This window comes from Lissotriton vulgaris, chromosome 4_1 (assembly GCF_964263255.1).
Source record: "Lissotriton vulgaris chromosome 4_1, aLisVul1.2, whole genome shotgun sequence".
Classification (NCBI taxonomy): domain Eukaryota; kingdom Metazoa; phylum Chordata; class Amphibia; order Caudata; family Salamandridae; genus Lissotriton; species Lissotriton vulgaris.
The window spans coordinates 1,672,250,034-1,672,271,121 of record NC_141691.1 but is presented as its reverse complement, the minus strand read 5'-3'; the positions used below and the strand labels follow the sequence as shown (position 1 = coordinate 1,672,271,121).

The window sequence follows — 21,088 nt, the reverse complement described above, 5'->3', positions numbered from 1 at the left end:
GCTCCGCTCCGCACCGCCCCGCACTGGGCGACGCTGGTGTTGCTACCGCCGGGATCACAGGCCAGGTATTCCACCTGTCACAGAGCTTTCCGGGCCCCGCTGCCGAGGATCCAGCACCGTTTGAGCCTGCCAAGCCTCCGGCAGGCCTCTGAGCCGGGGCCTGTATTTACTGCAGGACACACCTGGGTCACTTCTCGTCGGCCCCGGTGTGGAGCTCGGTCCCACCCGGTGCCTGTCACTGCACCGCCGAGCACACTTCTTCACGGTAGGAGGTCTCTCCTGACTCCGGTTATTCGCCCCGGACACCAAGCCTCACAACCTCTCGGAGGCCACCAAATCCAGCGCAGGGCATCAAGGGGCAGCCATTACTGCTCCTCTACATCGGACCACAGGGGCGCCCGGACAACTGCTGAATTGCAAAAAGTTGCTGATTTGCACCTGGTAGCTTTGAGGCAACTTTTCATTATCAAGACTACAATTAAAATCACTGCAGATTAGCGGCGCTAGAAATTCACATATCTCAATGTCATACATGTTTTGACCATAAACTGAACATACGGTAAGGGATTTCATTCCAGTCATGTTTTCTGCAAATTCTCATCTTACAATGTGGGCAGTGGCTTTTTTCAAAGTATTAGTTTGATTTTCCTTTTGTTGATTGTTACACCACAAGTTGGGGTTTGTGTAGTGCAAACGATAACTAAGACTATCTGGCCATTATAGGGGAAAGATGGTGGATATCTAGCTTGAAGTTAAGGAGCTCTTCTGCCCACTATTGATCCTGGCAGCATAGGAGCGAGAAACTATGTATGAAAGAGGACCTATATCTGTGATTGGTATCGACTTCATTTTCTGCCTTGTAGCCAGTGTCAAATCTGTGCTGCACAGCGGTTAAGACTTACGGTTTGAGCACTCAATCAACATGATGCCAAAAGTAGCCAACATGTACCATGGTGCTGGAGGTTCAGGCGGAACTCTTTTTGGGCAGGAGTGACATGACAGAGGGGCAGCTCCCCCAGAGTATCAAGTAGTGGAGCCGGTTCTCATCTGAAGACGACAACTGCAAGCTTCTACATGACTCCAGAATACCTCGAAGCCAGCGAGGACCAGGTGGCCCCAGATACCCAGCAGACACAGATGCTGCATATAGGTATCACCCATGGTGTCACTGTGGTCTAAGAACAAAAGATGATGACAAGCAAGTAAAATGTCACCCCCAACACGGATATCGATGAATTCGTTAATGCGGATGCATACAACTTCTGAGCATAGCGCACAGAAGACAGCAGAAGATGCATGTCAGACGGTAACCCAAGTTAACTCAAATTCACTTATCATGCATGATCTGTTACTACAAGAACTGAGATAAAAAATGCAAGCCAATTTAGCACCAGATATAAAATGTATTATGGGAGTGGTAGTCCTAACAGAAGAATTGAAATGGAAACTAGCAGAACATAAAACATAAGCTACAGCCACAAGGAAAAGTAATTCTATATGTGCAAAAAGAAAGGTGCTGAATCTGATGATCAAATAAATGAGCAATCATAGATAAAATCCCAAACAACACCACTTTGGTAGAGCAAATCTAAAGTGATAAAAGCAGTTATGATTCTGTAGCACACACTAAACCAAATTGTGTGCTACAGAACATCAGCTTCCAAACACCAAATTAACTGCAGAGATATCAGAAAGACTACAACAGTTAGCATGAGAAAGCATAATCTGACCGAGCAAACCTTTCACTTGCAGACTGGTCATCCGAATTTTCAGAGAATAGCAACATTGAAGACACAAATAAAATGTAATGTCCTCCTCCAAGAGCCTCAATAACCCATAATACATTTACTGAAAACAGGTTAGGCTTAGATAGGTAATTTAAGCTGCATCACTCTCCTCTTGCATGAAGTGGGATTATACAGCTACTCATTTAATTACCCCCACAAGATCTATCATTGACAGCATATGCCTAGGAGAGTGAAGATCTCATAGAAAGACCAGAATTGACCTTGAATCCCAGATTATGCACTGCCTCAGACAGCTCTGGGACTGCCCTCAAATTCAGGGTTTTGAACATTGGCCCTCCACAGATTCTCTTCATATTCCATGGTCAAGTTATCTGGGATAATCTAGATAAAAAAGTAAAATATTAGGGGGAGTGACACCAGTAAATGGACTGATCACATTTTGAAGTTAGATTAGCAATAGTAAAGACTGTGTGTTGATATGTTTTGTTGATTTCATTAATAATAAAAGAGATAAACTCAAGGCTCATGCATGTGTCCTTAACAGAACGCACACTTTATCAACAGCAACATTTTTTATTTTTTGCCTCTTTGTCAAGAAGTGCAGACCATTGTCTCTACTTAAGGCACTATAAAATGCACAGAATAGCTCAGTATGGGAGGAGACCCACATTATCTCACCTGTAGTATCCGTAAATCTGTTTATCTTAATGGCAAGAACATAAGAGGGAAATATATTGTGCTCTTATTTATTATTTTGACATGCTCTAGAGAAAGACTCCAATATCTGTGGAACTTCACTAATGTGAGGCCGAAAGGCACCATGGAAATTCCGGATAAGCTAATGAGGGAGTTGCACTTTGTTGACTAAGTCCTACCGTTTGTTTTATTTGTGCCCTTACCCATTCAGTATCCAGAAGGGAACTAAAATAAGGGTAATAAGTATGATTTGACCCTGTCAGGTGGAGTCAAGAGAAACAGATTTGAAGGTACCCACAACCAGTGCTAGATGTGAGGCTACAGAGTGAATGCACCTTACACTGGGATTCCACCCAAGGTTACTGTTACCTGTTCAACACGAGGCACCTGAAATAGTGGTGCAGGAACTATTATTTTTTTCAGTTTCTTAAATGAATCCATGTAATTCATCACTTCAAGAAATTCAGGCATGTAAGAGTCAGCTCATGTGGCCACCTCATATTGCCAGCTTTCCCACACAGTAAGTGTTATTTATTGTATCCACAACCAAAGAAAAATGGGAACAACAGCTCCAGAGGTTGATTCAGTTTCATGGATTTGTTTTTAACCTCTCCTTAAATCTAGGTCAGCTCCATTGCTTGACCTTGTCCTTCCTGTGTTTTTGTTCTCCTGTACAGTGCTTCCTGTACAATGAGAAATCCTTCTTTGTTTTCTTTTGCAGGCATGATGGTGGGATAATACCAACAACGGACATCAGGTAAGTCCTCCTTTGGGTTCCATTAACCTCCCTTAAGTTGATGATACCCCAAATGTCTCCCTCTCCAGGCCTATCTAGCCAATACTGCTATTGCTTTGATACGAGGAGAATGTCCTCTATTGGCACCGTATATCTCTGGGGTCACATAGTATGCGCTTGGAGCAAAGATCCATGAACCGGAACCAAAAAAAGAGCCTATGATAATCATGTCTATGTTAGCTATCTCCTTTACTTTTGTTGTGCTTGGTCACAGTGTCCATTTACTCTACCTTTTACAACGGAGGATGTAGATGGCGGTCTTGAAGTTCAAATTGTGCTTGTCCTGGACTATGTCGCCTAAGAGGCAAGGGACAGGAGGTGAGTGTAGTCTGTGTTTAAGGAAGTTAGCTACCCCAAAGCTCAAAGGTATCAACAATTGTGTTTGATGTTGGTCATCATTTCTTAAGCAAAACACAACTATTTTACCTGGCCACGTATATTTTAGGCATATTTAACTAATAATAAAGACAGGGGGAACAATAAAATAGGTCTAGCCAATTTAAAACAAAACTTTCATAACAGTGTTTAGCAATCCCAAATAATCCTGAGTATATTACCCTGATGTGCAAGCTCTTGTCCCCAGATTTTTCTTTCTGCTCTTAAACCATCTATCACAGATTCTTGGGCAGTTAGCTGTGAAATAAGTTTAGCCTTGTCTTGCTTGAGTAGTTCAATTTGAAGTGATTTTCGTTTTTCTTCATCCGCTGTATCCTCAAGTGCTCGAAGTTTTTTCTTAATTCAACAAAAGAAAGAAATGATAGATAAGTATGAAATATTTTTAATAAACCACGAGACGCATTTTAATGAAAAGGCAGTAGGGTAAAGATGTTCTATAGAACATATAATTTTCTTCTATTTGAATGTTGCTAACCAGCAATAATAAGCAGCACCATCAATCATAATCTACATGAATAACAATGTATGCATAGAAACATCCATCTTGTTTGCTCTTTTAATTCAATGTGTTAATGGTACACTAAACAAACAAGTTGCTTATCTTGGCTAACGCCTAATCTGGTGGACACTATCGCGCCACAGTTTCCATGCCTTTGAATATTGCCAGGAGTCAGACAAGATCCGAAAGACTTTCGAGCAGTACCCTACCGCGCCTGTAGGAGGCATCGTTCGGTTCGGTTCCATGTCGGCGTTGTCCACACTGGAAGTGACATGTGCGGCACCTATATAGGCACCAACTCGGCACGCTGTCTTCAGTTACTTTTGTGATTTTCCACGCTCAGAGAGCCGAGCCACAATGAGAACTGACCATTGGAGTGTTAAAGAGTAAGGCCCTGAAAAGGATGCTCCTATACCTCTACCGGTTTGCAAAGTGGGGAGGATGGAAGGGTTGGTAAGAAATCTGCAGCTAGATAGAGCCCCTATTACATAAGTCATTACTGAAGGTAAGTAACTTGTTCATGATAGAGACCTCTAGTCGCAGATTGCTTACCTATGAATAGATGCACAAGCACTACCTCCCTGGAGGTGGGTCTGCGAATCTAATTAAGTCAATAAGTCCTACGAGGCTAGAAAGGGTGAAGTGCCCATCACAATGGACCTGACTGTCCAGGCAGTGATGTTTTGTAAACGTGTGAAGGGATGTCCATGTCGCTACCTCACAGATATCCAGGAGAGGACTCTGTACGGTAACGCAGTGGTCAAAGCCTTGGCACTGCTAGAGAGCCCACAAGCTCTCAGGGGGTTGTTTCTTGGCCAATGTGTAGCAGATCTTAATGCACAGGACAATCCATCATGAGATGGTTCTTTTCGGTACAGCCTTCCCTTTCTTTGCCCCCACATAACCAAAAAACAGTTGATCATCCACCAGGAACTCTCTTGTGTGGTCAAGGTAGAATGACAAAGCTCTTTTTGGGCCCAGGCAGTGGAGTCTCTCCTCTTTTTTGAAGGGATGAGGTGGAGCAAAGAAGCTAGGCAGGGTGATGTTCTGGCCTAAATAGAAAGGGGTGATAACGTTTGGCAGAAAGGAGGCACGTGTCCGATGATCCAGTTGTCTTGGTAAAAGGTGGTATAAAGGAGGGTGCACTGAGTGTACTTGCAGTTTGCTGACCCTCCTGGCTGATGTAATGGCCACTAAAAAGGGCAGATTTGATAGTCTGCAGGATAAGAGGGCAATTGTGTAGTAGCTCGAATGGTGCAAACATGAGAAAGGTCAGAACCAGGTTGAGGTCTCACTGAGGCATGATAAAAGACTTAGGTGGGAACATATGTTGTAGGTCTTCAAGGAACCTTGCCGGGTGGCTTTAAAAAATGAAGGCTGGTCTAGCAGTCACAAAAACACTGAAATATCAGACAGGTAATCATTAACTGTGCCCACAGCAGAGGCCTGCTGGGCTAAAGACAGTGCAAACAATAGAACTTGAGAGGAGCAGATAAGAGCGTCGATATTGTGGGAGGCACACGATAATACAATTTTTCCCCAGCTGCAGGTGTATACAGTCTTGGTCGAGGGACGCCAGGCTGCCAGAATAACCTCAGACTTTGGGAGGAAGGTCAAAGCTGTCAAATGTAGCTATTTAATCTCCACGCATGTAGGGCAAGAGTTCACAGGTGTGGGTGCAGAACCCTGCCCTGTTGTTGCGACAGAAGATCCTCCCGAAGAGGTAGCTTGACGGATGACTGATGGTCATGGTCAACAGCTAGGAATACCAGACTCACAGTGTCCAATCAAGAGCCACAAGAATGACTTGGGCCTGGTCGTTTCTGATCTTCTTGAGAATTCTGGGCCAGAGTGGTATTGGCGGAAATGTGTACAGGAGGCCGGAGCTCTACTCATATGAAAAGCACCTTTGAGTGAGAGTCGCCTTGGAAACTCCAGTGTGCAGAACTGCTGACATTGCTCGTTCTAGCCAGTGGCAATAAGATTTAACCAAGGTTCTCCCCACTGCTGAAAGAGACCTTGCACCACCTCCGGGTGGAGATACCATTTGTGATCCGGTAGGCATCTCTGGGAGAGTTCATCCACCCTGATGTTCAGAGAGCCTGCCAGGTGTTGAATGACCAGAAAATGTCCTGATGTTCCAATCATGCCAAGAGGCACAGGCCTCTTGACAGAGGGTCCATGACCCCACCCACCGTGTTTGTTGCAGTACCATATGGCAGTGGCGTGGTCTGTGAAGACCTTCACCAGCCTTTCCTTGATCGCAGGAAGAAAGGCTCTTAATGGCAAGCGGATCGCCTGAAGTTCCAAAGAGTTTATGTGAAGCTTAGACTCTGACAGAGACCAGAGTCCTCTGAACTCCACCTCTTCCACATGGCTACCCCAGTCCAGAAATGACGCATCTGCCACTACAGTCAGCTTTGGCTGGGAAATGAAGAGGGGTCTGCCACTGACCCAATCACGTGTCGTTAGCCACTACTGCAGGTCTTTTGCAGTTCCTCCTAGAACTGGACCATGTCGGAGAGATTCCCCGAATGCTGAACCTACTGGACCTTCAGTCCCCATTGCAGAGTCCGCATATGTCAGCTGGAATGCGCCACCAGCTGGATGCAGGGGGCCATGAGGCCCCACAACCTCTGAGTCAGTCTCACCAAAATCCAGGACAGAGTCTGAAACATCGGTATCGTAGCATGAATATCCTAGACTTGCCATTTGGGAGGACAGGCCCGAACCTGCACTGTGTCCATAAATGTTCTGATGAAGGGGAGCGTCTAAGAGGGAGCCAGGTATGACTTCTGCATGTTGATATTGAACCCCAGTGAGTGCAGGAGGTTCTCTGTAGTCTGAAGGCAGGTGAAAACTGATACTGATACAGTCTGTGGTCCAGCAGGACGTGGATGTAAAAATAAGCATACTGCAAGTCCAACGCTACCATCCAGTCTCCCAAATCCAGGGCAGACAAAACTTGGGCGAGCGTGAGCATTCTGAATTTCTCTTTCAAGAGGAGATTGAGAAACTGCAGATATAGGATAGGGCGAAATCCTCCATCCTTTGACATCAGAAAGTAGCAGCAATAGCAACCCTGACCTACTTCTGATGCAGGCACCCTCTCTACATCTCCCTTGGCCAAGAGAGCTTGCACTTCTCAACAGAGCAAGGAATGATGGTCCTCCGTCAGCCAATTGTAAGTGGGTGTGATGGGTGGAGCGGGAATCACAAAGAAGAGGGCGAAACTCCTTTAGACTACCTGTAGAACACATCGGTCCGATGTTAGTGACAACCAGTTGTGGAGGTGATTGAATATCCTCCCTCCTACTGGGTGCCTGTGATGGCCAACAAAATAAGGCTTGGAAGCTGGGGGGATGAGGGGCTAATTTGGTGGACTGACCGGACCACTGACTTCATATCCTACATGGTCTGTGGGACTAGAGCCCTTGGCCACAGAAAGGCTGGGACACCTACTGGCTGTGGTAGCTGAGAGGATATGGGTACAGCTGAAGACCCCTTCCGTAGCTCCGAAAAGAGGGGAATCCGGAGTGGGGTTGATCAGGGGCCACAGACCAGCCCAAGGACCTGGCTGTAAGCTCTGCTGTCCTTTAAATGCTAGAGCGATGAATCCGCCTTGTCTCCAAATAGGCGGGAGCCATCAAAGTGCATGTTCATGAGGAAAAGCCTGGACATCCCCTGAAAAACCAGATGTTCTAGTCTAGGCGTGCTCCGCAAGGTCACAGACAATGAAATCGCTTCATCTAGCGAGTCGGTCGTGTCAAGTCCACACAGGATTGAGCACTTTGCTGCTTCTCTCCCGTTGGCAACTGCCTAAGAGCGTATGCACCATAGGCAGCCAAATCCCATAGTGTATGGGACTAACGGCTCAATAGGCACATGTTGTTCACTCACAGCAGTGCAAGGCTGGTGGAAGAGAACATTCACTTACCGAAGGTGTCCAGCCTCTTGGATTCCCTATTTCGTGAGGTAGGGAACGCGCCAGGGTGAATGTGGGACGAAGAGGCTTGGACAAAAAAGCTCTCTGGGTCGGGATGCTGGGTAAGGAAACTGGGTTCTCCAGGAGTGGGGCGTTGGAGGAGGGCAATCGTCCTATTCACAGGAGCCCCTATGCAGTGCTTGGGCAATGCCCTAAGTAGGACATCCGTAAATGTTCATGAAATAGGAGTAAACACTCTGAGGGGGTGACTCCTGGTTGAAGCACCTCTGTCAAGACACTGATGGCAGCTGAAGGTCCAGGATGTCAGCCACACTGTGCACCACCATAGGGAAAGAAGCGCCCTCCTCCGTAGCCACAATAGTAGGGGAAACCAGGCTAGTGTGAAGTGAGGTGTCTAACCCACTGGCCTCGCCCAGTTCCTCATACCAGTTGTCCTCGTCAACTGGGTCGTCTCAATAAGGGTCCCTCTTTTAGCATGTTTGATTCACAATCCAGTATTATTATATAGTTTGCTTTTCTAAGGTATACGAGGAAAGGTTCATTCTAGTTATTCAGGTCGATAACTATCTTTTTTCATTTATTTCTTCAGGTCGCTTTCTGGATTCTGCCCTTCGGCACCCTTGAAAAAGAATATACCATAGGTAAGCCTCGTGACCATATATCATTTTGCCTTCTATTTTACCCCAAACCTATATTCCACATAGCTGTTGAACCCCTTGTCGTCTATACCGATGTTGATCTCACTCTCCGTTTTCCTGTTTTGGGGGATTTTATACTGTTTTTCCCAAAATGTATACTCTTCTTGTTTAGAAAAAGTTGAACGGATTCTCACCGGGAATCCTTTCTTTACGCGGGGAGTGTGTTTTTCTCTTGGCAACACTTCCTGCTTTGACCAGGAACACGCTAGGCACTTATCCGGGTTGGTGGTCTGTAGTTCTTCGCTTTCTCCTCTCCTTACATCTATGTCCCACTCCTGTGCCTGATCTGGTCCTTTCCTGTAAAATTAAAAGTCCTTCTTTGTTTTCTTTTTCAGGAACAATGGTGGAAGAAAACCAATGATGGTCTTCAGCTCAGTCTCTTCTGGGTCCCCTTTACCTCCCTCAACCTGACAACCTCCCAAACATCATCCTTTTTAGCCCTATCCACTAAATAAGGCACTGGCTTCCCTCAGGGAGAAAATCCTCTGCCGGCACCGGACGAGGCATGAGACGACGCCCATCTAGCTCCGTGTCAGAGTCGGGTATGATGATGGGAATGACGTCACCTGGGGCGTTGGCACTCGGGCGGGTGCAGAGAAAGGTCTCTGTTTCTCCAGCAGCTCCGCTCTGGAACCAGCAATGGATCCTTGTGGTCTGAAAGGGAGGGTGGACCAGCCAACATGGTTTCAGTGGGGTCCCCTCCTACGGCTGTGGGGCCCAACTGCACTCCAGAAGGACCGGCTGCCCAAAATTTAGGTACATGGCTTCATAAAATTTCTTCAGCTGGGTGGGGTCCGCTCCGGATCTGGGACAATTGGGTAAGTGTGAAGCAGCCCCAGTTTCAGACCCCAATGACTCGCATGGCCTAGAGTGTTGACACTCCCTCCTCTCGTTGGATGACTTCGACAGACGCAGGGAAATCAGAGCGTTTGGACTTCTTCCACTTCTTGTGCGAATTACCTGACAATTTTGAGGGCAACAAGAAATATCAGGAGGGGCTCCGCAAATGGTCTTGGGGCCTCTTATGCGAACAGGACCTCGACAGTCGAGGAGTCGACGTCTGGCGGCGAAGAGCTTAAGGGATTGGTCCTTCAGCGCCTTCAGGTGCATGGCGTTGCAGTCCTTACATGTCTTGGAGTTGTGTCCTTGCTTCAGGCACCACAAACACACCAATTGGGGGTCTGCCACCAATTTGCCTAGGACAGGCCCTGCATGGTTTGAAACCAGCGGGGTTCTTGGGTGACATGCTCACACCAGGAGATAAAATCTCACAAAAAAGTCTGACAGTGGTGCCTGTTTAGGTACTGTGAAGGTCACTTGACTGGGACGACGTCAAGCCAATGACACCACCTACTGGCACGTAGGGGTACTACTTGAAAATCTTCCAAGTCCAGTCTGACACCTGGGGTTATTTAAAGGTAGGAAATCTGCAGCTAGAAGTCTCTATTTGATAGTTTAAGCCTCTACACAACCACCAGGTCCAGTAGAAGCAGGAGTTCTGAAGTAAAGCATGACCTGCAATGCCCTTATATGCTGGGTAAAGAATACCTCTGACCACTCCAGTGTTTGGAGCAGAATGAAAAACTATAAAATTGCAACAGTTGATTCACTGAACACTTCAGTATCTGATGCAGCCTGTGCAAGAGATTGTCTGCAAAATGGCTCTAATCATTATTTCACTGAATTACATGGAAACACGTACCCCTCAAGTACCCTGACTGGCTGTCACTACCACCAGTAACTTCAGCCATACTCAGGCAGTTGGATTGGTCTTTCACGCCTTTTGTGTCAAAGAAGGTTGAGCTACTTTAAGTTCTTCACTCGTGGAAGTTTTAAGCGCTGGTGTTTCACAGGCAGAAAGTAAACTGAGTTCGCTTCTTGATTCACCGAGTTATTCCTCGTTTTTTTAACTTGGGACTTTTTCATATGAGAGTTGGTACTTTGCACAATGAACTTACTTTCCCTCTATTCACTTCAGCTTCTTTTTTCCAGTTACTGTAAAATGCAGAGGATTTTTTTTTTTTTAAATTTTGGATGGTTTCTGATGTGGTTACTTTGGGATTTTCATTAACACTTAAAATAGTTGTGGTGAAAGCGTTTCTTTGAGAATTGGATATTCAATCAATCAATAATCTTTATTCGGATATGAAATGTCCATAAAAGCACAAACAATATCGCAGTAAGTTAATCACTTAAAACATTACATAAAAATATCATCTAGGTTTAAAACATACAACAGAGCTTTAGCTATGTAAAAACAATTACAATGAATCATCATAAAATTATCACAGAAACCAAGAATATATCAGGTTATATAGCAGCATCAATGATAAAGAGCAAACTGCAAATGGATTTAGGAGAAGTAGCAGCAAGGTGAAGTAAGCTAATAAATCCATAGTTAAAACTTCGCACAATTTAAGCATTGGTCAAAAAGCATATTCTTTATCAGCATTAACCCAGTAAGTAGTTATAATACAATCAGGTCAACTTGTCAAGGGTTCATAGAGGCATGTGAACGAATAGCCATCTTCATAAAGGTACAGACACGGAGTGTTACGTTTTCCCCATTAAACTGAAGGATAATCCCGTAAGCAACCTTGAAGTCTGTAATTCCACTAGCCCTATAGATGGGAATCAGAAGTAGCTTGCTAAACCTCTGATAAAAATTACAAAAGAACAGGAAATGTAACATTAATTGCTTAGCTAAATTGCTGTAGGGGCAAGGCAATTGCTCAATGTTGGGTTGGAAGCCTAAGGGGAAGCACAACAAATAATTTAATATGCCAGTCCTAAGACGAAAGAGCAAACTTCGATCCCAACGGTTAATGTCTCTTGGAAGATAACTAAATGGTAAATAAGAGGGGGATCACCGTCGTCTATCATAGATATATAACGTGAGACGGATACTTTAGAGAGATCTTGTGCATGCCTTATGTCCCCACAGTATTTATAAATAGCTTCTCGAATTGTCTTTTTGCTAATGCCCTCTAACTGGTCTGAGTTTTGAAAAACGTGGCCAAGATTTACTGTAGTTAAACTTGCCCTTAGTTCTGCAAGCCACAGTATATCTCCGCCCTTGTTGCTTTTTAAACAATCGGCTATAATTTCCCTGGTTAGCGAGGCTGCCAGATTTTGCCAGACCTTCAACCAGAACAGGCCAGGCGGGATCTAATATAATCTTCTAAATAAAATAATTTTAACTCATTATGACAAAGGATGAAGAGGAGATAGTTATCCCCAAAATTCTCCTACAAAATCTATTTTCTTCTACCTGGATACTTTTAGAAATTACAAAGCCCCAGATTTCGGCCCGTATGTTATAGTGGGTACACACTATGTTCTATAGATTTTGAGTAGGGATAACACTACGTCAAATCTTTCCGGTTGGGGAAGATTTAAGATCGAGTTAACTGCCTTTAAAAATTTACTCCGATCATATGCCAAATGGGGTGCCCAAGATCTACTGTCTGAGAATTGTAGGCCCAAATATGAAAAAGTGTCCATGTGTAACAACGTTTCGGAAACAGAAGTAATAGCATTAATAAGAAATTCTTTAGGACCGCAACACATTATAAAAGATTTCTTAAAATTCGTACAAAGGTTCAGACCATTCATAAAATCAACAAAACCCTTAACAAGTATACGCAATGCATTTGGTGTATGACCCATTAAAATAGCATCGTCCGCATATAAGAGGGCGGGCAGTTTATTATCATTAATCATTGGGACATCGGTAGTCAGTTCAGACAGCATATTGTGTAGCTCGTTAATATATAAAATGAACAAGAATGGGGCTAAGACGTACCCTTGTCTTACCTCTCTTCTGACCGCTATGTCCCCTGAAACTGCCCCGTCTGTGCTAATTCTCACCCGTGCCCTCAGATCCATATGTAAATATGCTAAAAAGTGCACTATGTTCTCATTCAACCCATAGTTTAAAAGGCATGTCTATAACCTTGATCTATTAACAAAATCAAAGGCCGAGGTAATGTCCATGAATGCTAAGTAGATGGGAAAGTGCTATACAAATTTCATGACTTGACTTGACTTGACATGATCAAATTAAGATTGAGACACTATACCACTGTTCCAAGATTGCTTCTGAAACCTAGCTGGCATATATTTAAAATGTTTTCCTCCTCGGCCCAGGTTCTGATGTTGTTAAATAACACCCGCCCCAATATCTTAAGTGTATTGTCAATTAAAGAAATCGGTCTATAACAACTCGGGTGGGATCTGTCGCCCTTTTTAAAGATTGAAACGATAACAGATGTGGACCATGTATTGGAGATTTTGGCTATTGGCAGAACTCTGCCCTAAATTTTATGAGAGCAATGGGAAGCCCATCTGGGCCAGGGGCCTTATTACCCAGACTTTGGTCAATAGCATCCTCAACCTCTGGTAAGGATATCTGAATTCAGATAGCAACAAAATTATCAACAAAATCCTTGCACTGAGGCATAGCAGCATATATTTTGGAAAACTGGGCTACCCGGGCTTCGCTCGTTATACTGCTACTTAACAGAGTGAGTGTATTGCCCAATGAGACGTGGCTGCTGTCCAAAAACCATTTGAGTTGTTAAATATTGCAGCACAAGCCAAGTTGTTCCATTGTTCTTTTAGGATCTCGTCTTTCTTCTGCTTAGACACTCTTTTGTATTCGTACCTCAGTGATCTGATGAGGTTAGAATCCCTAGGGGCAGCTGGGAGAACAGCTCTAAGCTCTCTGTTTGCCTGAGAGCAGATTCTGTTAAAACACCTAGGGTTCGAGTTGGGAGCAAGTGCAGGATATGAGATCAATTTTTTAAACGCCTGTACATAGTTCAACAAAAGCAGAAACTATCTCTGGGTTAGGATCAACAGGTGAAAGACAAGTATCATAAAATGATAGATACATTTTTAGCATTTTTTGGAACACACTGCTGTTATCAATACCTTTCCATATGACCCTTAAGTCGTCTGTTGAGGGTGCTAAATTACAGGCCCCTGACTCTTTTCTGAAATCGGATCTGGGGCGACCCTGAGTGAAACTGAGATTGGATTATGATCCCCAAACGTGGATGGTTTAACCTCTGCTTTAACCAAATAGTCTTCTAATGTGGACGTTATAAGGTCGTAATCTATTGTTGAGGCGCAACCATGGCCTCTGCAAGTGGGTATTGGGCTATTCCCATCGTTTGTAGCTGCGATGTCCATTACATTTGATAGACTACTATTTGATAAGTGACCCAATAACTCAAACCCCCTTTTGAATGGATTGGCCAGAGGGTAATAGAGGGGAGTTGAAGTGTTTCCCCCTGCAATCTTTGCATTAAAATCACCAGCAAGTGTTTGATTCCCTATGAGATTAGGTATATCCGAAATAAAGTTAAAGAGGTTGACAAAATTCATATTAGGTGTAGTTAAGAAATCATTATTATAAAAATTAATAAAACAAATCGAAACCCCCTGTGTATATATCAAGGCTTGGATGTTAGCGCTTTAAGTGGGGATTGTTTTTACACTGCCGCCCGAAGAAATGTTCACCCAGGTGCAGGTGGATAAGCCACCAGAGGGTCTGCCTTGTTTAGGGAGGGATGCAGTAATATTGAGGCATTCATACCAGTCAAGATATAGCTCTAATGATGCCCAGTTCTCTTGAAACATTAGGATATCGTAAGTGTTTACTGTCTTGACCCAATCATCACTACTTAGTTTGAAAGCCAAGCGGCAACGTTCCAGCTTAGCACATGTAACACTGGGTCATAAGGCTCAGAGCGGTTGTTTTCTGGGATAGCCAACATGGGTGTCGGAGGGGCGATTTCAGTAGATTTTAGTATATATGACGGTCAATCTAAACTATCAAGACCAGAAAGGGCAGAGAACCTATTTACAAACGGATATAGAGGGGTAGTTGAAGGATACTGCTCAAGGCTTGGTTTATAAAAGAAACCAAGAGGCAAAGCCCAAATATTTGTAGGTAAAGAGCTAATAATTTCTTTTGCCATCAATATTGATCTGACAAGTGTTGGTCGTCGAAAATTAATAACAATGCAATGTCTCTCAATGGTCTTATCGAACGGTCCAACACAACCAACCCTACGTTCCATTTTGATTTTGTTTATATTAAACTTCCTGAACCCTTTATGTTTAGCCAGCCATTGAATACTTTTATTCCGTAGTTAGTCCCATGACTCAGATTTGTTCTTCTCTTCAGGGGGAACCCCAGCAAGAATCAGGACATACGGGCACGCTGCTGGTGGTAGACTTAGGACATCTTTACTTGCCTCAGCAGACCTGCAAACGGTGTTACAACAATATTAGCGGAAGCTGTAAAGGGAACGTGGTCAACAATTTGGCTAGATAGACATACTGTGGTGGAGATGGCTAAATTTTGGGTTTTAGCAAAGTCGGGGGGGGTGGGGGTGGTTTAAGAGGGATACGATCTTGGGCTTTACGACAGGTATCACAAGAATCAAAAAGCTGCGTGGGGGTTATAATCCCCTGTCGTTCTTTAGGAATTCCATCGCTCAGGGTCTGTGGTTTGTAAATGCTAAATGCCTTACTGGGCGAATTTAGCTTATTGATCAGAGATTCTAAACGGATTAAGCGGTTCCATAATGAGGCAAAATTCTTGTCTACAAGCTCTTTGACTCGCTCGTACATAGTATTTATAATAATATCAATAGCAGTATCCCCGAGTCTAAGATTAGAAAAGGGTGTCGGTGTAGATTCAGTTTGAGTATATACAGAGTAATTTAATGTCTCTGAAGATGTTAAATCAACAGAAGCGATAACAGGTACTGAGTCGGCTCAAACTGCCGGTCCTTGGATCCATGTAGTTTGCGCAGTGCGTTGGGAAATCAAATGTGGGGGTTGTTTCCGTTTAGAGCAAACCGGTTTAGCTGTTTTCCTTTTTCTTTTTGCCCCAGTGACTTCAGGGTTTGGGGAAACACTCGCAGTTGCCGATGCAAGGGTGTCCTTAAAGTAAACCATGGATGCAGAATCATCCATTCCCCCAGTGTGTCAGATGTCCACATTTCCCTCAAAGCCCAATTCACTTTCTCAGGCTGGCAAGTGTAAGCTGTGATCCGACTTGTGTAGTCAGCATTGGTTGAGAGTCAATAGTATCAGTATTCTCGGTTTGTAGAGGAAAATGAGATTTTGTTAAGCCAGAGGACAAGCGCCTCTCAGTTAGCTCGATTCCGGTGCTGACAATATTAACTGCTCTCTCCAGCATACTGTCTATGGACGTAGTATTACGCAACGCTGAGGTGATATTGCGTTTGCCCATAACGATTGCTGCCCCAAGCATGGAACTAATATGATTCACTACTCACCACTGCCAGGAACGGATGATGATAGATGTCAGAGGGGTGGCCCAGACCGGCCTCTGACGCACCCGGAGGGGCCCGCCTTTGGTCTGGGTTTCATCCCGCTTCGCGGTGGGAGAGGCTGCGCTATGAGCGCATTGGCCACGCCTCCCCCTCACTTGGAGCAGCTGCGGGGTACAGTGGTGCACTCTGGGGGATGCAGTCCACCCCAGAGTGTGAGAACCAGCGCGGATGGAGCAAATGCGGCAGCATTGCCCCTGGGACCATTGTCCCACCAGGGGTTCTTGGCAAAGCAGTTGCAGTGAAGCAGGCGGCAAAGAGACACCACAGACAGGCAAAACAACTCCCGGGCCGCAGGGGAGAGGCTGCGCTATGAGCGCGTTGGCCACGCCGCTCCCTCACTCACGGCAGCTGCAGGGTACAGCGGTGCACTTTGGGTGATGCAGTCCACCCCAGAGTGTGAGAACCAGCGCGGATGGCGCAAATGCAGCGGCGTTGCCCCTGGGACCCTTGTCCCACCAAGGGTTATTGGCAAAGCAGTTGCGGTGAAGCAGTGCGGCAAAGAGACACCATGGACAGGCAAAAGAACTCCTGCACTGCTGTTGGAGAAGCTGTGCTATGAGCACGTTGGCCACACCTCCCCCTCACTCGCGGCAGCTGCAGGGTACAGCGGTGCACTCTGGGGGATGCAGTCCACCCCAGAGTGTGAGAACCAGCGCGGATGGCACAAATGCGGGACCCTTGTCCCATCAGGGGTTCTTAGCAAAGCAGTTGCGGTGAAGCAGGCGGCAAAGACACACCACGGACAGGCAAAAGAACCCCTTGGATATTGATACTCTTGTTACATTTTAGGATACCTTCCCCCTGATGAAGGGCTTTGTCCCGAAATGCATTGAGATCTATGTAATGGGATCTGTTCAACAAAATGAATAATTGTTTGATGCTTTCACTTGTGATTTTGCAACACGAAGAGTGTGAGTTATGAATAATGGATTTTGAAAAATCAATAAATCGTCGCTGAAGATATAAATTATAAGTTGAAACAATTATTGGATTGAATTAAACCAGGAGTGCCAAATGGGGATGTTTATCTTGGTTGAGATAACGCAAACTATATACTGCTTCTCTTACGCCCCTGATCGGAGATCGACACCCACTCGCACCCTAACCAGTAAAAGTAATACACAACTGAAATACCATACTGCTACCATGGGAGTGCCACAATCATTTATTCGACCTTATAAAGAAGGACCATTGACATGTACTCTGTTTTTCACATAACTAAACTTATATTTTGTCATTAGATGAAAATTCAAGGTTGCAAAAATAAGTGGCATCAATAGATAATTCTGAGCTGGTACATGAACAAGTCAGTAATCGCCCCCAAAAAAGGGGGTTAATATGTATCCACAATTCTCTTATATATTGAGATTCTCCTATACTGCACATTAAGCTCCAGAGCATCTGAAGACTTTACACATATACAATTCTGTAAAAATAGTGAAAGAAATAAGGCTAATATGAAAGCTATGTGAAGTAGAACACCACTATCAAATGTTAAAAGCTAACTAGGATATACCTCGTTGCCCCAGAAGCTGGCACATCTGTGCATAACTTATATGTGCAAGATTTCCTGGAACACTAAGTACTGAACCTCACAGCTAAGTGGTCCATGGGAAACATATGCAATTGCGAGCAGAAGACAAATCCCAGTCACAATTAATAGCCAATAATCATCTATAACCAATAACACTGGACTAACCATAACCCTGAGTTCGGGAGACATCGGACCTGATTCACTAAGGTAAAGTTAGACCAAAAGTCTAATTTTACTTCTTTGCAGTATTCACAAAAGTAAGTTAATACTAGTAACTTTACAAGTAGTAACTTTACTAGAAGTAAGTTTACGAGAAGAAAAGTTACTAGTAGTAACTTACATTTTTGAATACCAAAAGGTGGTAAAGATAAGATTTTATAAACAATAATAAAATCGGAGCAATTTCACTCAACCGGAACAAGCTGTGGCAAAGTCAACAAATTAGACACTCAGAAACATTTTCAAGAAAAACTTTGTTAAGTGTCATTGTGGTTGGTTAGAAGTACTTGGGGCGACCAACTCTGGCACAGAACTAGTCAAGACGACCAGCAAGGTCTTCCAGAACAGTAACCTAAACAGAAGGAGCAGTCCTTCAACAGTTCCAGGTACTTTATCCACACTGCAACTGATTCCTATGGAGTGATCCTGACGCAAGGGAAGAAGGATGCCGAAGATGCCCTAAGGATGCTATGGATGTGATGTGTTTGCCAGGTGTCTTCTTGCATGGATTCCTCGGTCCACGAAGATGGTGAGGGAGTCCTGGTAGCAGGGTCAATGTCCCACAAAGTCCTCTCTGGTCTGTGCAAAGCCCATGCACCACTGGACTACCAGGTGTCCTTCGTCACAGTCACAGGACAATCCTTCCGGAATCAATAACTCACGTTCTGAGGGTCCCTGCAACTCTCCAATAGAACTCCTGGGCTTTGTTGATTATGTGCCTCTGGTCTTAGTCTTGGTGCTGGACGGCAGAGGTGGTTGTGGCTAGAAGAATTTGGGCTACCAACTTGCCTCAGCAGACTTCTTTAGCGGGTGTGTCCCTGTGCTGCGATCAGGACGCCAGTCAGCTGGTCCTTAAAGTTCTCTTGGCTTCACTGGACTCTGGAGACTGATTTGCCTTGGGCAGGACACGACAGGCATAGCCCCTCTCTTTGCTCGTCACCAGGTGGAGTCCTCGTCGGTGCAGCCAAATTTTGCTGATCCATCCTGGTAGCAAGGCAGTCGTTCTTCGGTCTTTCTTCCAAGTCAGTCGAGATCGGAGGGCTGGGTGCCAGGGGTTCCCTCTTTATGCTTAGAAGATGCCCTCCTTGCAGTATGCGGTAGGTAGCCAATGGGCTGCCAGGTTCTCTCCTACCTGGTGACCACTTCCTGCGGAGTGTGGCAGCAGGCTATCCTAGAATGCACCGTTCTGCCCACTCCCAAGATGGCAAGACACCTCTCTCAGTGACCAGAATTCACTGGTCCACCCCTGGGCTGTGGCTACCTCAGGGCAAAACGCCACAGGGAAAACTGGTTTGGCAACTGGTTTCCCCTCTTTGTTTCCTGTTCTAGCCTGTCCACCTCAACAATGGGGCATCCCTTCCCCTGGGTGTTACACATCTGCCCTTCAGAGGTGGCTTCAACTTTGAAGCCTGTCTTTTGGGGCTTTCGCCTAAGTGGATTCCTGTAGGAGGGGGATGACGCGTCCCTGGCCTGCAATACCCCATTGCTTTTTTTCCTGAGAGTAGTTGGCACATCTCTCCAGGAGGGCAGAAAGCGGTCTCGTGGAGCAGGCTCCATGGGTGCCCGTAAGGCACAGGAGTTTTAAAGGCAACAAAGTGGCAGCTTTGCTAAAGCTGCACACTGAAACAAGATAGATTAATTTCGACTTGAGATACAAGTCAAGTTTAATATAACAAGTTGCTTGATACCATGGAGTGCCTACTTTGGTTGCACCATTCATGAGTTAGAACAGCAGAGGCATGTAACCCTGTATTTGATAACTAGGCACCCAAGACTTTCCACAATACAAATGACAGTTGTGTGGGTTTTACTGTCAGGAGATGCAGCGTACATGTCCTGCCCAGGCAGGGCTCTGTAGGCTTGCCAGAGAGGTAACTTATTTTATTTATTTATTTATTTTATTTTGCCATTTGTTAAGCGCACGATTACCCTTAGGCGTCTTGGCGCTAGATTTCCTCAATCATCCTGAAAGCTCAGCCAGTGCTGACCAAATCATTGACTTAAACACATGTCCAGGGAAAGTTGTGGCTTTGCCATTGTATTCAATAGAAAAGTTGGGCTAGCAGTGGTCAACTCCTTCCTGGATTTCATGAAAGGGGTGTTGCTGCTTATATGCCTGTTTCATAAATGGGGTTGATGACCATGCCCCCCACTCTTTACTATTTCTTATTAAAAAAGCTTTAGGCTTTGGTCTGTGGAAACCACATGGCTTTCTTAGTTCCTTTTTTCATTTTTTCTAACATGCTGTCGATTTGGAGACCAAACAAATTCTCTCCTTAGAGCGACACAATAATGATGTTTTGTTCAACCACTGGTTTGGACATACACACTAAGCCATGCATGGCGGCAGAGTTTGATGCTAGTATACTTCTCACGTCATGCGATATCAGTGAAAAATGCAGCTATTATTGGCAACTCTTTTTCGGCAATAGTTGAATGAATTAATGAATACGCTCTTGTATAGCGCATGGCTACCCTGAGGCATCCCAGACAGAAGAAGACACTAAGTGAAACAAAAATGTCTTCAATCGCTTCCTGAATACAAGATGGTTCATTTCCAGCCTGATGTTATCTGGGAGTTTATTCCAGCCCTTGGCTACGTGGAGGGAAAGCTGGCGGCCACCCAAACGGGCTCGCTTCACCCTGGGTACCACCAGCAGATTTTGCTGGTTAGATCTCAAGGATCCAGAGGCATGATGCCGGCAAAACAAGGGCTGGAGAATGGTAGGACCAACATTACTTATACACTTGTGCGCCATACAGAATGTTTTAAACAAAATTCTTTCCTGGATCGGAAGCCAATGAAGTGACCGAAGTGCCGCCTTCGACGAGCAGCGTCTGGGGAGATTCATAAGCAGCCGAGCTGCACAGTTTTGTACTGATTGAAGAATCTGGATAGAATTAACTTGAGCTCCCAAATAAACGGCATTTGCATAATCCAGACGCGATAAAATCAGCGACTGGACCAGCAAGTGTCTGGCCTCAAAAGGTAGCAGGGGCAGAACTTTCCTGAGGACCCTAAGCAGTCCATAACAAGTCGCCGCCACCTTCTTGGCCTGAACCTGAAACCCCAAGGTGGTGTCTAAGCAGACCCCCAGACTCTTCATTTGGGTCTTTGGGATGGGAGGGGGGCCCAGACACTGCGGCCACCATGGGTCGAAGTTAATGGGGGCTTTATAC

The 21,088-nt window shown here is 45.0% G+C and overlaps 1 protein-coding gene across 1 annotated transcript in view; it reads right to left on the bottom strand.

Moving 5' to 3' along the window:
• LRRCC1 (leucine rich repeat and coiled-coil centrosomal protein 1) overlaps positions 1-21,088 on the bottom strand; it is a 407,257-nt gene that overhangs the window by 140,014 nt on the left and 246,155 nt on the right. Inside the window, exon 14 of the mRNA XM_086965946.1 lies at positions 3,798-3,972. Within this exon, the coding sequence (XP_086822072.1) occupies positions 3,798-3,972 (175 nt within the window). The remainder of the gene's footprint in view (positions 1-3,797; positions 3,973-21,088) is intronic.